Here is a 12,844-nt window from a genome sequence, read left to right on the forward strand (position 1 = left end):
CTGAAAAGTAAAGAGGAAGAGAGAACGAGAAAAAATAAGGCAGAGAGAAGAGTGAGGCAGAGCGAGTCGGAGGGAAGGGTGAGAAAGGTGGAGCGAAAAGGATTTAGAGACAGATGGAGGGCGATGAGGGGTTGAGAGAGTGGAGAGACTTGGAGGGAAGAGAAATATATATATATAATTTAAAAAGAAAGATAGAGGGGGGCTTCAGGGGGTGGAGACAAGCTGTGAGTGTGAGAAAATAGCATAAAGATTTAGAGACTGACAAGAAATGATGGAGCGGGGGGGGGCATAAACCCACAGGGGCTGTGGTGGAGGAGGGAGCGTGTGTGAGTGCACAGAGAAAGTCGGGTCGGGTAGGGTACGGGGGCATCAGTTACAATAATAAGAACGTGTAATATCAGTTGTGTATTTCAGTGCATGATCGTGCACGCCAGGAAGCGGAACGCTTCTAGGCGCTTCGCGTGCATTCCCCGAAGGTTCTTGCTTCTGTAAGTCACGACGACAGCCTGTAAATAGCTGCACTGGCCTTATAGAGCCACGAAGCCGAGATATCACCGCAGACAGTGTCTCTAAAAGGCAGGAGGGGTGCGTCACAACCAGTCACTGTCAGGCTGCGGTGCAGGCAGTTTGCTTTTTTGCAATTTTATAAAGAGTAATGTTGACCCAAGGGCACTAGAGCGCCTTACGTGAGAACCAGGCGCTGTACGGGAGGACCACACGTTTCATAGGGCGTAGCTTTCATTGGTGCAACATGTGCAGTGGCACCGGGGCCCTGAAGGACTACTGCTACTTTGACATTGCATTATGTCATCCTTCAAAGAGTCGCCCATGGGAGGATTCCTTCCTTCCGCTAAGGCCCCTTGCGCGTTTCGCCTTTTTTTAGGCAGAAACACGTGATTTGCCCAGGATCACAGTTGAGGTGAGGCCGGGATTCAATTTCAAACCTGGTTTACTGAGGTCCAAAGTTGGCAGCTCTAGCAGGCAAGCCACATCTCTTCAGGCTGTCGCTTCAGAGAACTGGACCACAGGCCAGACCCTCCGCCCGTTCTGAGCCGTCATCCATCCGACAGATCGCGCGCCTTGAGGCTCCTGCTTAACATGCAGCTGAGCTGACTCACTCTGTCCCAGCCCTGCCAGCCTCTCAGAGGCACAGGCCTGTCAACACATCATGCCCTGGCAGGTGACTGACTCTGCGCCCCTGATATGTCACTGTTTTGTCTGTGAGACCCCAGAGAAGCAGGGCTGTCAGCATCCTCCCAGTGCCTCTGTGGTCCCCTGTGGCCCCGCCCCTCACCCCACTGGTCCCAGCCCCTCTGACTGGCCACTGCCTGCATGTGCAGTCAGTCACCCAGAGGGGGCGGGCCTTGCCCAGCCTCCTGGGCAGTCCCTGGCAGGGAGAGGTGAGCTGGCATCATAGTGGGCGGGCCCCGGGGAGGGGCCCGGGGATATCAGCTGAGAGGGAGGGCCCCAGCGCCCAGAGAGAGAGCCGACTCCCCCAGGGGTGTGCGACAGAGCAGCATGCGTGCCAGAGAGAGCGGAGCAGCCAGAGGGGGCCAGGGGGGCACCGCCGACACTGCCGGGATGAGCTAGCCGCGGAGAGAGGGTGGAGAGGGCCGGGGGAAGCAGAGAGAGCTGGAGGAAGAGAGAGAGAGACAGACGGAGACAGAGAGCCGGAGGAGGAGAACGCAGCGAGGAGGGAAGGAGAATATGAGGACGGAGAGACAGACTTGAAGAAGGAAAGAGACGTCGGAAGGAGGGACCGGGTCCTGGTGACATACAGAGAGAAACAGGAGCAAAGGGAGAAACGAAAGAGACGCGGAGGCAGGCGAGACCCCCCGAAAGAGAGAGACTCTGAAAAGAGACCGAAACACAGAAAGACCGGTGAAGGAGAGGAGTGGAAGAGACGGCCCAGGAGGAGGAGAGACCGGCGCCTTAACCGGGGCCTCGAGGCGCCGCCACCATGAAGCTCGTCGGGAGGAGCTCCCGGGAGACCCTCACACTTCCTCTCAGGTATGTCCCTGCCCCAAACCCGGTCGCAGCCTCTGCCCTGTCCCGACCCCAGCTCTGCCTGGGTGATGTGTGCATCCATCATGATTTCAGGTAGCGCCTTCCTTTGAGATCTGGCGACTTCCGTGTACTTTCTATTCACGCAGTGTATAACCGTGTAAAATATCTAACTTATTTAGAACTGCCCCTACCTTGACGAGTGTATTCAAACTCTAGGTGACTACATTACACTGTTTTCCCAAGATCACACACTTCGGTGGAGTGGAGGAGCTGGGATTAGGAATCAGGTCCCTGGCTCGACCTCTGATGCAGTTCTTTACAACCATCTTTTTGGTTTTGTCCCATTCAGAGCAGGGCCCCTGGCACTTCTGGGCTACTTAAACAGGAGTACATATCTTTCAGATTCTAACTTCACGTGTGTGTGGGGGCGATTTATCTGTGTGGAGGCTTCTGTAGGCAGTTGTGGAAAAGTGTCTGTGTATGACAAGTGTTTGTGAGGGGGAGTCGTGCGTGAGTGTGTAAGCAGATCTCTGCGTCTTTGTGTGCGTGCTGTGTGTGGTGACCTGCGGGCTGGATGTAGGTGTGTGTAGTAAGTTTAGGGTTACACGTATATCTGTGTAGATGAAATTGTTAACTGTGTGGGGCATGCCTTTTGTATTGTCTAGGTCTGCATGTATATGTCGGATGTGTGTGGACTATAGAAGGGCATCTTATGTCTGAGGAGCTGTGTATAGCGCCTTGAGACCTGTGTGTTTTGAAATAAAGCCGGCGTATACACACAGTAGGTGTGAGCCTTGGTCCTGACCCAATGAGCTGGAGACAGCCAGCTCTGAACCCGTCTGACCCTAAAGAGGGGTTGTATTTAAGCGGAGCCTCGAACGCAAGGGGGGTGCAGTGAACATAGCCCTGAACAGAGAGACCTGTAATTACAGAGCATCCCTGTAATTGAGCGGAGCCTCGAACGCAAGGGGGGTGCAGTGAACATAGCCTCGAACAGAGAGACCTGTAATTACAGAGCATCCCTGTAATTGAGCGGAGCCTCGAACGCAAGGGGGGTGCAGTGAAAATAGCCTCGAACAGAGAGACCTGTAATTACAGAGCATTTCTGTAACTGAGCAGAGGCTGGAACGAATGGGACTGTAATTAAGCACATAAGGGTAGATTCACAAAAGCATTTATGAGTACAGAAGTAGTGTTTTACACACTATTGCAGTGTGAAATGTCAAGTTGAGTGCAGAGGGCACAGTTTTCCATTTGTCCTGAAAATTCCCATTTTTGAAGTTTTGGGGCCAATTCACACAGGTATGTAAGAGTCCATAAAACAGAATGACTGAAGTACTCTGCGTGCTCCAGAATGTTCTTGTAAATGGGCCCGAAGTATTCCTCTCTGGTTTAATTGTGCTGCCTGGCCTTGAGGGCCTTTGTGGTACATCTTGTTTGTGTGCGCTTCAGCCCATGTACACATACTTTTCAGCCCGTTGCAGTGTCTGCGTGGTGAGTTTGTGTTGACGTGGGTTCGAGCACTGCTGTTTATGGCTGTTGGAAACCCTGAGTGTGTGTTTGTGGGCCTGTGAGTGCTGCTGCATAAAGATTTGTGGTGTTCTTTAGGGTGTCTGAAGATGTATATTTGTGTAGTGGTAGGGACCGGGTGGCCACCATGTCTTCAAGACCTCCTGTTTTGTGTCCCGAGCTGGTAACCTATTGCATTCTGGGAGTTGTAGTCATGGTTTCCATCCATCACCCACACTTGATAACCGTGTTTTGTACATGGGGGTCTTGGACTGAAAGCCTGGTCCTCGGGGTGCCACGGGGCGAGGCGGGACCCCAAATTCTGAGGTCCTGTAGGGATGGTGTGGGGTTGTGTTGAACAAAGTAGGTAGCACGCATTTTGAGGTTTTATAAGGTGCTGTAAGCCTGGTTTGTCTGTGATGTTATATTGCTTGCATAATGACACAAGTACTGCTTGAAGGAAGACCACAAACAGTTGTGTACAGTTGCTTGTGTTTGCACACTGCAATGTTTGCTTGCACAGATCCATGCAAGTCTCCATGTGACTGCAGGACTCAGTGACTGTGTAAGTCTGTGTGGGGGTTGTACACAGGCCTTCCGGGTTGTGTTGCCCGGTTTGTGTTTTTGTCCAGAAGCATAGGGAGGTTTCCACGTGGATCTAATTCTGTTGTAGGACTTTGTGTGGGTTGCACAAGGCCCTCGGGTGGCGAAAGGCCCTCGGGTGGTGGGTAGAGGTTGTGCTGGTCGGTGTGTTCTCTGTAAGCATCCAGAGATGTCCATGTGGCTGTAATGCCCTTGTACGTCTGTTTGTGAGTTACACAAGGTACTCTTGTGCTGGGCAGGGGTTGTTTGTTTGTTCTTCTATACACAAATGGACTCTGGGTGGCTGGCATGCTGGTGCAGGTCTGTGTGCGCATTACACACGGCTTTATGGGATTGTGCTGGGGTTCTGTGGGGCGGTTTGTGTGTTCTTTCACAAGCCTATGAAGGATGGCCTGGCTTGGCAGTTCGGGCTGGACTGTTCCCATGAGGCACAGGGTCAAGACTGATTTGCATATGGCCGGGTCTGAACTGGGGTGGCATGGTTAGCAAAAGAATGATGGATTTAACCCAGATCTCTTGACTGGGGAGAATGTTTTGATTTGTTCTTCATTCCGTCCATCAATTGTGTGTCTTATGAAGGATGGTGGCCTGTGCGCCAGATAGGAGCCCTCGTGAGCGTCTGTGGAGTTTGTGTTTAGTACTCTGTGGTGTGTTGCGACCTGTGTGTGGCTGCATCGATGTGTGGTTCTGTGAGACTCAGAGCTTCTCTAGAGGTTGTGTGTGAGGGGGTTTGTGTGCAGCGGCGTCAATGTGTATACTTGTTGGTTTTCTACAGCGCTGCATTCCATCTGTAGGCCGCTTCTTGGCTCTCTGTCGCTGAGATCAGACACTTCCACCAGAACAGTTTATTTTAGTGTGTGGGAAATCCGGAGAGAAAAGCAACAGGGAGAGAGTAAGGGCACGGGGAACCGAAATATCTGTAAAAACAAGAGAAGTGTGAAATGAATGTTCTGTCAGCACAGTTGCAAACTTTGTCACTTTTACCAAAGTGTGAAGTTTCCTGCAAAACAAAGTTACACAGTATATTTTTTCAGTTTTTTTCCCTCTCGGAGAAGTACATTTTGGTGAGTTGTTTTTTTTCTTCCGCAAAACCTAACCTTTGAAGGATTTAGCTTTCACCATTTTTAATTTACAAATGTAAAAAGTTGAAAGTAGTTTTATTAGAAATAAAGTGGGCGATCCACACGTATGCGCTGGAGGTAGGGGTACGGGGGTCGCTCCAGCGCTCCCAAAATTACCAAATGGAGTTCAGAAAGTGAATGAGCTATAACAATGCTTTAACATTTTTGTTTTTATCTTGTCACATTTGCTGTGTGTATAAAGACAGAGGTCAAATGTCACGCTATGTCTCCTGACACATTGCTCCTTATTCATTAAATAGGAGATTGATGTTTACTTTTCTCTCTCTGACCGCAAGGGAGAGGTGTTTGTACAGTAAATTCTGAAGATCTCACTGGGTACAGGGAGTGTGAAAGGAAAAGCTGTAGGGTGTAATTTTTGTGACGCACAACAACATTTAAATACCTGTAAACTAACTGTACAGACATCTTGCAATATATTTTTAGTTATGAAAACATTTTTTTTGTAATTCTGAAGTGTGATGAAAACAACGTTTAAATAGGTTCAAAACAAATCAATACCCTGGTGATCGAACTGGACCACCTTTGATCGAACAAGATCCTGTCTGTGTTGACCAATCAAGGACCACTCCGTTTTGACTGAAAAAAATGACGTCTAACTGAATAAAACCCCCTCACTTTTGATGGAAGAGCACCTCTATTGTGTCTTTCACAAGAACTGCTTTAATTTTCCCTTGGAGCCCCACTTATTCCTGCCAGGCCTGGATATGGCGGAGAGGATGTAGTCTTACGGCTGGAGTGGTCGACCTGGAAGCTCGGGAACCAGGTTCGAGTCTCGGCAACGACGCTCAACATCCTGTGTTTCTGGGCAAATCACTTTAATCTCCCCGTGCCAAACAAAAATTAATGTGTCCTGGTGTAACAAAACTGGTGCTCATGTAAAGCACTCTGATACCCGATGTCTCAGGTCTAGTTTGCACTATATAAAACTCAGAAAAAAAGACACAATTTATTATTTTTTTTTAATGGTAGACTGTGGTCAAAGGGGGGGGGGCGAGGCAGACACTGGGTGCACGTCACACCCTTCTCCATGCCTTGCGCTATGTCTCTGCCCACAGAACTATACCCTGCCACTTGGCTTAAGTGACGACTCACTGCTTTTAGCCCTCAGCAGTGGGTTCTGGGCACAGGGCATGGCCTCAGTGCCCGCGCCACCTCGTGCATCTCTGGGCCGGCAGCCTCGTCTTCAGGGGTTGGTTTGGCAATAAGGACCTTCCTCCATGCCTGCTTTGGTGTAATTCCATTCAGCATTTTTGGTTGCATCCCAGAACAGAAGTTAGAACCGGACTAAATGGGAAATGCTAATTTTGTGTCAACCCAATGACTTTGTACCCTTCCCCCCTCACCAGTATACTTACACTTTGAAACATTGAGTCTTAGTTGAGTCAGCCAGGACTCTGACAGATTTCTAAGAGCTTCAGCAAATTGTGCCAAAGTTGTAAAAAATACAAAATTCCAATTTCTATGTCCCACTTTCAACAAAACGCCAGAGTATCCTTTCCGAGGCGCGTCCGCTATCAAGGGGCGTGGTATTCAGCTTTCAGGGGGCAGTCCACTAATTAAAACCCAAATCTACCTTCTAGGGCCTCCAGAGAGTCTTGTTAGTCGTTTTAATATCATTTGAAAGCCCTGTATTTGGAATTTCAAGTCCCTCTGAAGACGAGCACACCTTTCGTGATGAATGCCGCTGCTTGCCAGCAGGTGGCGCTGTGTGACTTGTAGGTTGACTCTGATGCCCAAGTGCACATATTTGGGTGACACAGGGAGCTCCCGCCTGCATCATCAGCAGTATTCAACCTCCGAATACCCTTTAAATGTGTACGTCAAAGAAAACTCGACACTTCCCCCGACGTCATGTGGTTCCACCTGAAGCTATAGACAGCAAAAACAGACTCAATAACTCCGCCCGCCAAAATGTCTGCCATACTCCACTATCTCCCTCCAAAAATATGAATCCATTTTAATTAACTGAACCGAGCCAAGCGCACGTTCCATCTACTACAGGACAGGGTGGGTGTACTAGTCCTTCTCCAGTCCTGGCGCAGATAGGGGCAGATGGTGTGATTTGGGGCAGGTCAACATTCCGGTGGGGAGATATTGATATGTGGTAGATATATTGGTAGTCTATATTTTTGCAATCGTTGGCCTGCTGTATCAAAGTGTTTTACCTAATTTGTGTCTATAGGGAAATACGTTGATACATAAGTGCCAATATAATTTAGTTTTCTAATGGCTACCAAAGACGGGTGGGCTGGGCTGGGGTCTGTAGTTGGTTGAACTGGTGCCTCCCACTGTCTGATCACACTTTAGGGTGTTATCAAGGCACTATAAGCAAACTTGGCCTGAGTTGAAATTTTTTTTCTGACTAATTTGGTTTTTAGCAAGCTATCACACCTGTGGTCTCATTGAAATTTAAATGACGCCTTCCTAATTTGCATAATTTCGTACATTTTATGTTATGCGTGTTACATGAAATTCGAGCAATTTACACCAGTGTACCACAATGCGTAATTACGTGCCATTTGCAATAAATAGGTACCTCAAACGCGCCACTAATAATAAAAGTGTATCAAGAACACAGGGGGGAAAAAACGCACAAACTGCTTTTGTTTGCAATGCTTTTGCTCAAATGCATTCAAGCCCAAAAGTTGACATATGGATAGGATGCATTCAGTGCTAAAATATACAGCAAATTGACGAGCTTGTATTTTGAATAATTATAGGTAATTTCATGTAATTAAGTGAAAGCAATTACATGCATTTTAACACACCCCTAGAAATTGGTGTCAGTTAAACCTCGCCTTTAAGTGGTTTATCTCTGTGCTACTTGCTTCTTTCCTCCCTTTCTTCCCTCCGTCCCTGTCAACCCCCATCTCTGCGTCCATTTCTAATGTCGAAGCTGGCCTTGAGCTCTGGTCGCTTAATGTCAATGTCTGCAAAGCATTCACGTTTCCCAGTTCCTTATGTGAATAATTGGAATTCAGGTTATTTACTTTGCATTCTGGGATTTATAGTCCTGTTGATCCCCCTTTTTAAATCAGGACTACAAGTCCCAGGATGCAAACAAAGAATTTGGGTTCTATGATCTTCTCACCTATGGACCTTGGGAACTTGAGAGCTTTGCTTGTTAGTGTTGTTGAATGTTGTTTTGTGTCTGTCCTACTGTTTGTGTCAGCCAGAGACCTGATCCTAGCAAACCCTAACCAGGGGGTTTGACTGGAAAAGAGCTGTTAGAGTAAAGCAGTCTGTACCTGCCACCTCGAACCTCTCTGTCAGAGGAGAGAATCGGGGGCAGCTCAGACACTGTACAACCCCTGTCTTGTCACCTATATGTGTAGTTTATTAATCCTCTTTGTTGCAGAGACTGGCGTGGTGTCCACCGCTTCCTTGCTGTCGTGTCCAACCCCTGTTGGGGGCGCTCCTGGTATGTACTTTACCTCTTCTGTTACTTTTAAAAATGGAGGACATATTGGTCCCAGCAAGAGGGATTCTGGGATAATCTCGCCTCCACCTTTTGACACAATGTGTGCTTTTAGACAGATCTGCCAGAAGGAAACATGGTAGATAAAGGCTTGTTGAAGCTCTGAAGCTCTTACTATTTATATTAGAATGGATTTATGGTAACCTTAAGTGCGATTATATGTATTTATGTATGTGTGTGGTATTTCTAGCGCGAACGTAACCAACAGACAGCCGAGCCCTTATCCATTGTTTTATTTAATAGTTTCCTTCTGTGAAATCATAACAAGTGGCTACAGAGCCTCCTGAGGTGTGTTCTTGAGTTGCTCAACCAATGTGGGAGCGAAGGGGCTAGAGCAGGGTGTCCAACGTGGGTCTAGGAGGATTGGACCCAGGCCAGAGTTTCAAGATGTGTACATAAAACAAATTTGGATAAAATGCATCTAAGTGGGGCTCCTTTGCCTACAGGTGGCTTTCCTGAAAATCTGTCATGAACCGGCCTTTCTAGGCTGGCACTGTCTGCCTCTACAGAGCACCAAATGGTCAGTCCTTCTTCCCCTCATACCTTTTACTTAGCTCATCCAGCTTATTCCTAAAGTGTCTATTTTATTTTAGTACTACCCCAAAGTTTCTTAAGGTCATGGGCTTCCTGGATCTGGCTTCAATATTTCAGATTCAACAGATCTTCCAATAAGTCAAAGGAGGCCTCTTATGGTAGACCACCGGACAACCATCTGCCAACCCGACTGGGGTCCCAACCGGCAGGTTGGACATAGCCAGATTGACCACCCGGGCAAGCCACTAGCATAACGAAACTTGGAAGGGGGGGCTGCAAACTGCAGGGACCCAGTCCAGGGGACTGACTCGAGGGGGCCCCCCTGGAGCTCGTGGCCCCGCACCACAGGGCTGCGGGGGCCTATGTTGTACCACTGGGGCAAGCAGGAAATCCCCTGAGAGGCTGGTTTTAACACTTGGAGGCCAGTTTCAATCTCCAAGAGTCAGTTGTGTCCGGTATGACAAGCAGGGGTGGGGAGGCGGAGAAGGGGTCGCGGAGGGAGGTTTAATAAAAAAAAATGTTAACTTACCTTTGCCGGACCGTCCCACATCGTCGGTCTGTGTTGTCCTCTTTACAACAGGAAGCAGCCGCAGGCAGCCTCCCTCCTCTCCCCTAAGCCAATCACAATGCTGCAATAGCAGCGTTGTGATTGGCTGGGACGCCGACCCCACAGGAGGCAATGGGGAGGCCATTTTCTCTATGTAGGCTGCATGCAGCCTGTATAGAGTAAATGCAGAGTGCGTATGACTGGTTTGGTCGGCCCGGGGGCCGACCAAACAGTCGGCGCCCACAACAGTGGGCAAGCCACTCCTCCCCTGCCCTCCAGCAGACATGCCCGCCCCCAAAACCCTGCCTTCTGCTTTCTCACAGTGGTGTTTAAAATACCATTTTATGTTTCTGCTTCTCGCACTGCGAGGAAGCAGTGGAGCGATGCTCCTCCGCCCACATGGAGGAGCCGCCCCTGCTAAGAGTGATGGTGCACGTTTTGCGATCCCTGCTGCAACTTGAAAGAGTTGCTCCAGTTCTAGCATGCATCAGCATGTCTGCACATGGGGGCTGAATATACATTTTTTGCAGGGCTGTTATAAGTTCCCAGTCCGGCCCTGTGGTTGGAGAATCTCCTTTATTTCTCAGTCCCGCATTCTCAGGGCCCCTGCATTACACAACTACCGAGCCGTGAAGTATAAATAAAGATTATTTCCAAGATATTATCTTGTAGAAATGTAAAAACTTTAAAATATGATGCAAATTATAAAACCATCATATCCCAATAGATTTTGTCATGAGTTGAAATTAGACAGTAAATATAATTAAAAACTAACGTGCAATACCCAACAGCAATAAGAATCTGATATATTAATTATGCAAAACTCTTTTAGAAAATATTCTTAAGTAAGAAACTTCTTTTTCGTAATTAGCTTAATATATGCAGGAATATGTAGGAATTGCAGTAGCTATTCCTACATCAAAGAATTTCATTCGAAATAAAGTGACGAGTGTTTCACTTCAAATAAAAACTTTTATAAAAATAATATTGAAGGTTTTTTTTTTCCTACTGAGTCTTGGACACCCGGTTTAGCTAATGTGCTCATGTAATAATGTATATTAAGAGTGTGTAAAGTTTAAACTTTACCCACAAAGTCATGACATTTCACCCTTCATGATAGCAGACTGATTCTGCAACTTTAGACAAGACAAATGCTAACAAGTGTCTGGCAGCTCCATGTGGCCGGATGCCCCGTTTCCATCAGGAAAGATGGTGGATGGTGTTTTTCCACCACTAAGGGAAAAACGAAATGTTTACTTACCAGTAGGAGTAGTTTTGCAGCTTGAAGACTTTTCTGGATTCGGACCCAGCCACTAAATGGCTGAATAATGCACAGCATGTGAATCCAGAAAAGATTCACACTGGAAAACCCTTCTGCTGGAGTCTCCCACCATCAAATGATAAAGCTACATGAACCAATAATTCAGGGAAAGTGCAGCAAGAATCTGGAAATCCCGTCCCCACGAACCTTGCCACCATCCTTCAAAATAAACCCACAATGCATCTTTTCAAAAGACCTTTGGGCTAAGTCAGTGATCTTCCACATGCTCTTGCAGCTGCGGGCTGTGCAGGTAAGAGTGACGGGGCCCGGGGGAAGGGAGGAGTCTACAAACGACTAGGGAAAATAATATATAAAACCAAGGAAAAACCACTTACCTTGCGCTTGCCGCACCACTGAGTCGGCGAAGAGGCGAGGGCAAGGTAAGTGTTTTTTTCTTTAGTTTTTTTTTCTTCGTCATCTTCTGTCGACTTCTCTCACCCCCGCCCATTGCTCTTACCTGCACCCGCCACGGCTGTGCTCTTGAACACCTTGGAATCATTCTGTTTTTCTCTTTTCCTCTGTTTTAACAGAGAATGTGTAATTTAATGCAGGGTGGGCGATTCACTAAAAAGTCTGACTCTGGCTCAGCTCGGGGTCCTTTCGGAACCTCGAGCACATAACGAGCCGAGCCTGCAAGTGGCTTCTGCCTGCCAGGGCCGGACTGGCCGTAGCGAGCACCGGGCAATTCCCCGGTGCGCTGCATGGGTGGGGGCCGGTTTTGGGCACCTGGGGGGCGATTTTGTTACAGGGCCGTTATGCTGCAAAATCGGCCCTGTAACAAAATCGGCCAAAAACCGGCCCTGGCAAAGAGCTCGGCGGCACCTAACCCGGCCCCCCGGGGAGGGGGGGGCTGCGGCAGAGCACTTTGCCAGGGCCGGTTTTGGTTCCCAGTCCAGCCCTGCTGCCTGCCAAACTACCCCTACCGAGAATGTGTTATTACAGCCGGGGCTGCCGACTTTCGGACTGGAAAACTGGGTTTGAGTCTTGGCGTCAGCTCAGCATCCTGTGATTCTGTGTAAACCACTTAATCTCCTTGTGACTCTGAGGAATATTGTGAGCTCGTGCAATGTAACTGGCACTCTATGTGCACTGCTAGAATGTGATGCATTAATGTCGAAGCTTTCACTGGTCAAAACACCTTTTTGAACTTTGAAGACGGGTTGTCATACTTCTTGTGATGTTTGCTGTACCAGTCAGTAGATTTGTAGAGCGCTACTTGTCACCTGTGAGGATATACAGGCACTATGATTTACTTTGCAATCATTTTTAGGGTTTGGCTCCTTAATAGGCTTTAAGACTCAGTTCCCCTGTTAATTTGTAAGCTCGCCCCCCTGACGGTTAAAATGTGTCCTCTTGTAAAGCGCTCTGATGCCCTTTGGACATGTTGATGATGCTAAATAAAATCACAAAATAAATCAGTTTAGGTAGCCATTGCATTAACCTGGGCACAGTAGCCGCACACACTCCACCCCCTCTCAACTTCCACGCACCAGATGTCCTACCAATGTGGGACTTTCACCAGTAGGGAATTAATGATGTGTGGTTGCCAAGTGGTAGCTGCCCAATTTATGCCCTTGGTGGCAGCGAAGATGTATTTTTACTCTCACACAAGAGTTGCTTAATTTGAGCCGGTGGTTGTAGGTAGGGCCCATCAGCACTAGAGGCTTGAGATGGAGTAAAAATTAGACACCCCCTATATTTGG

The 12,844-nt window shown here is 48.0% G+C and overlaps 1 protein-coding gene across 4 annotated transcripts in view; it reads left to right on the forward strand.

Moving 5' to 3' along the window:
- Positions 1-12,844, forward strand: part of LOC147673305 (GRAM domain-containing protein 2A-like) — a 171,571-nt gene that overhangs the window by 121,331 nt on the left and 37,396 nt on the right. The window contains exons 1-2 of one of the 4 annotated variants that reach the window (XM_086947122.1): positions 1,814-2,010; positions 8,620-8,682. The exons of 2 other annotated variants lie outside the window; for them this stretch is intronic. In XM_086947122.1, the coding sequence (XP_086803248.1) occupies positions 1,961-2,010; positions 8,620-8,682 (113 nt within the window). In that variant the 5' untranslated portion in view covers positions 1,814-1,960. Of the gene's footprint in view, positions 1-1,477; positions 2,011-8,619; positions 8,683-12,844 lie in introns of those variants that run through there. One more of the 4 variants, XM_086947125.1, reaches the window with a different exon arrangement.

Source organism: Lissotriton vulgaris, chromosome 12 (genome assembly GCF_964263255.1).
Source record: "Lissotriton vulgaris chromosome 12, aLisVul1.2, whole genome shotgun sequence".
Lineage (NCBI taxonomy): Eukaryota > Metazoa > Chordata > Amphibia > Caudata > Salamandridae > Lissotriton > Lissotriton vulgaris.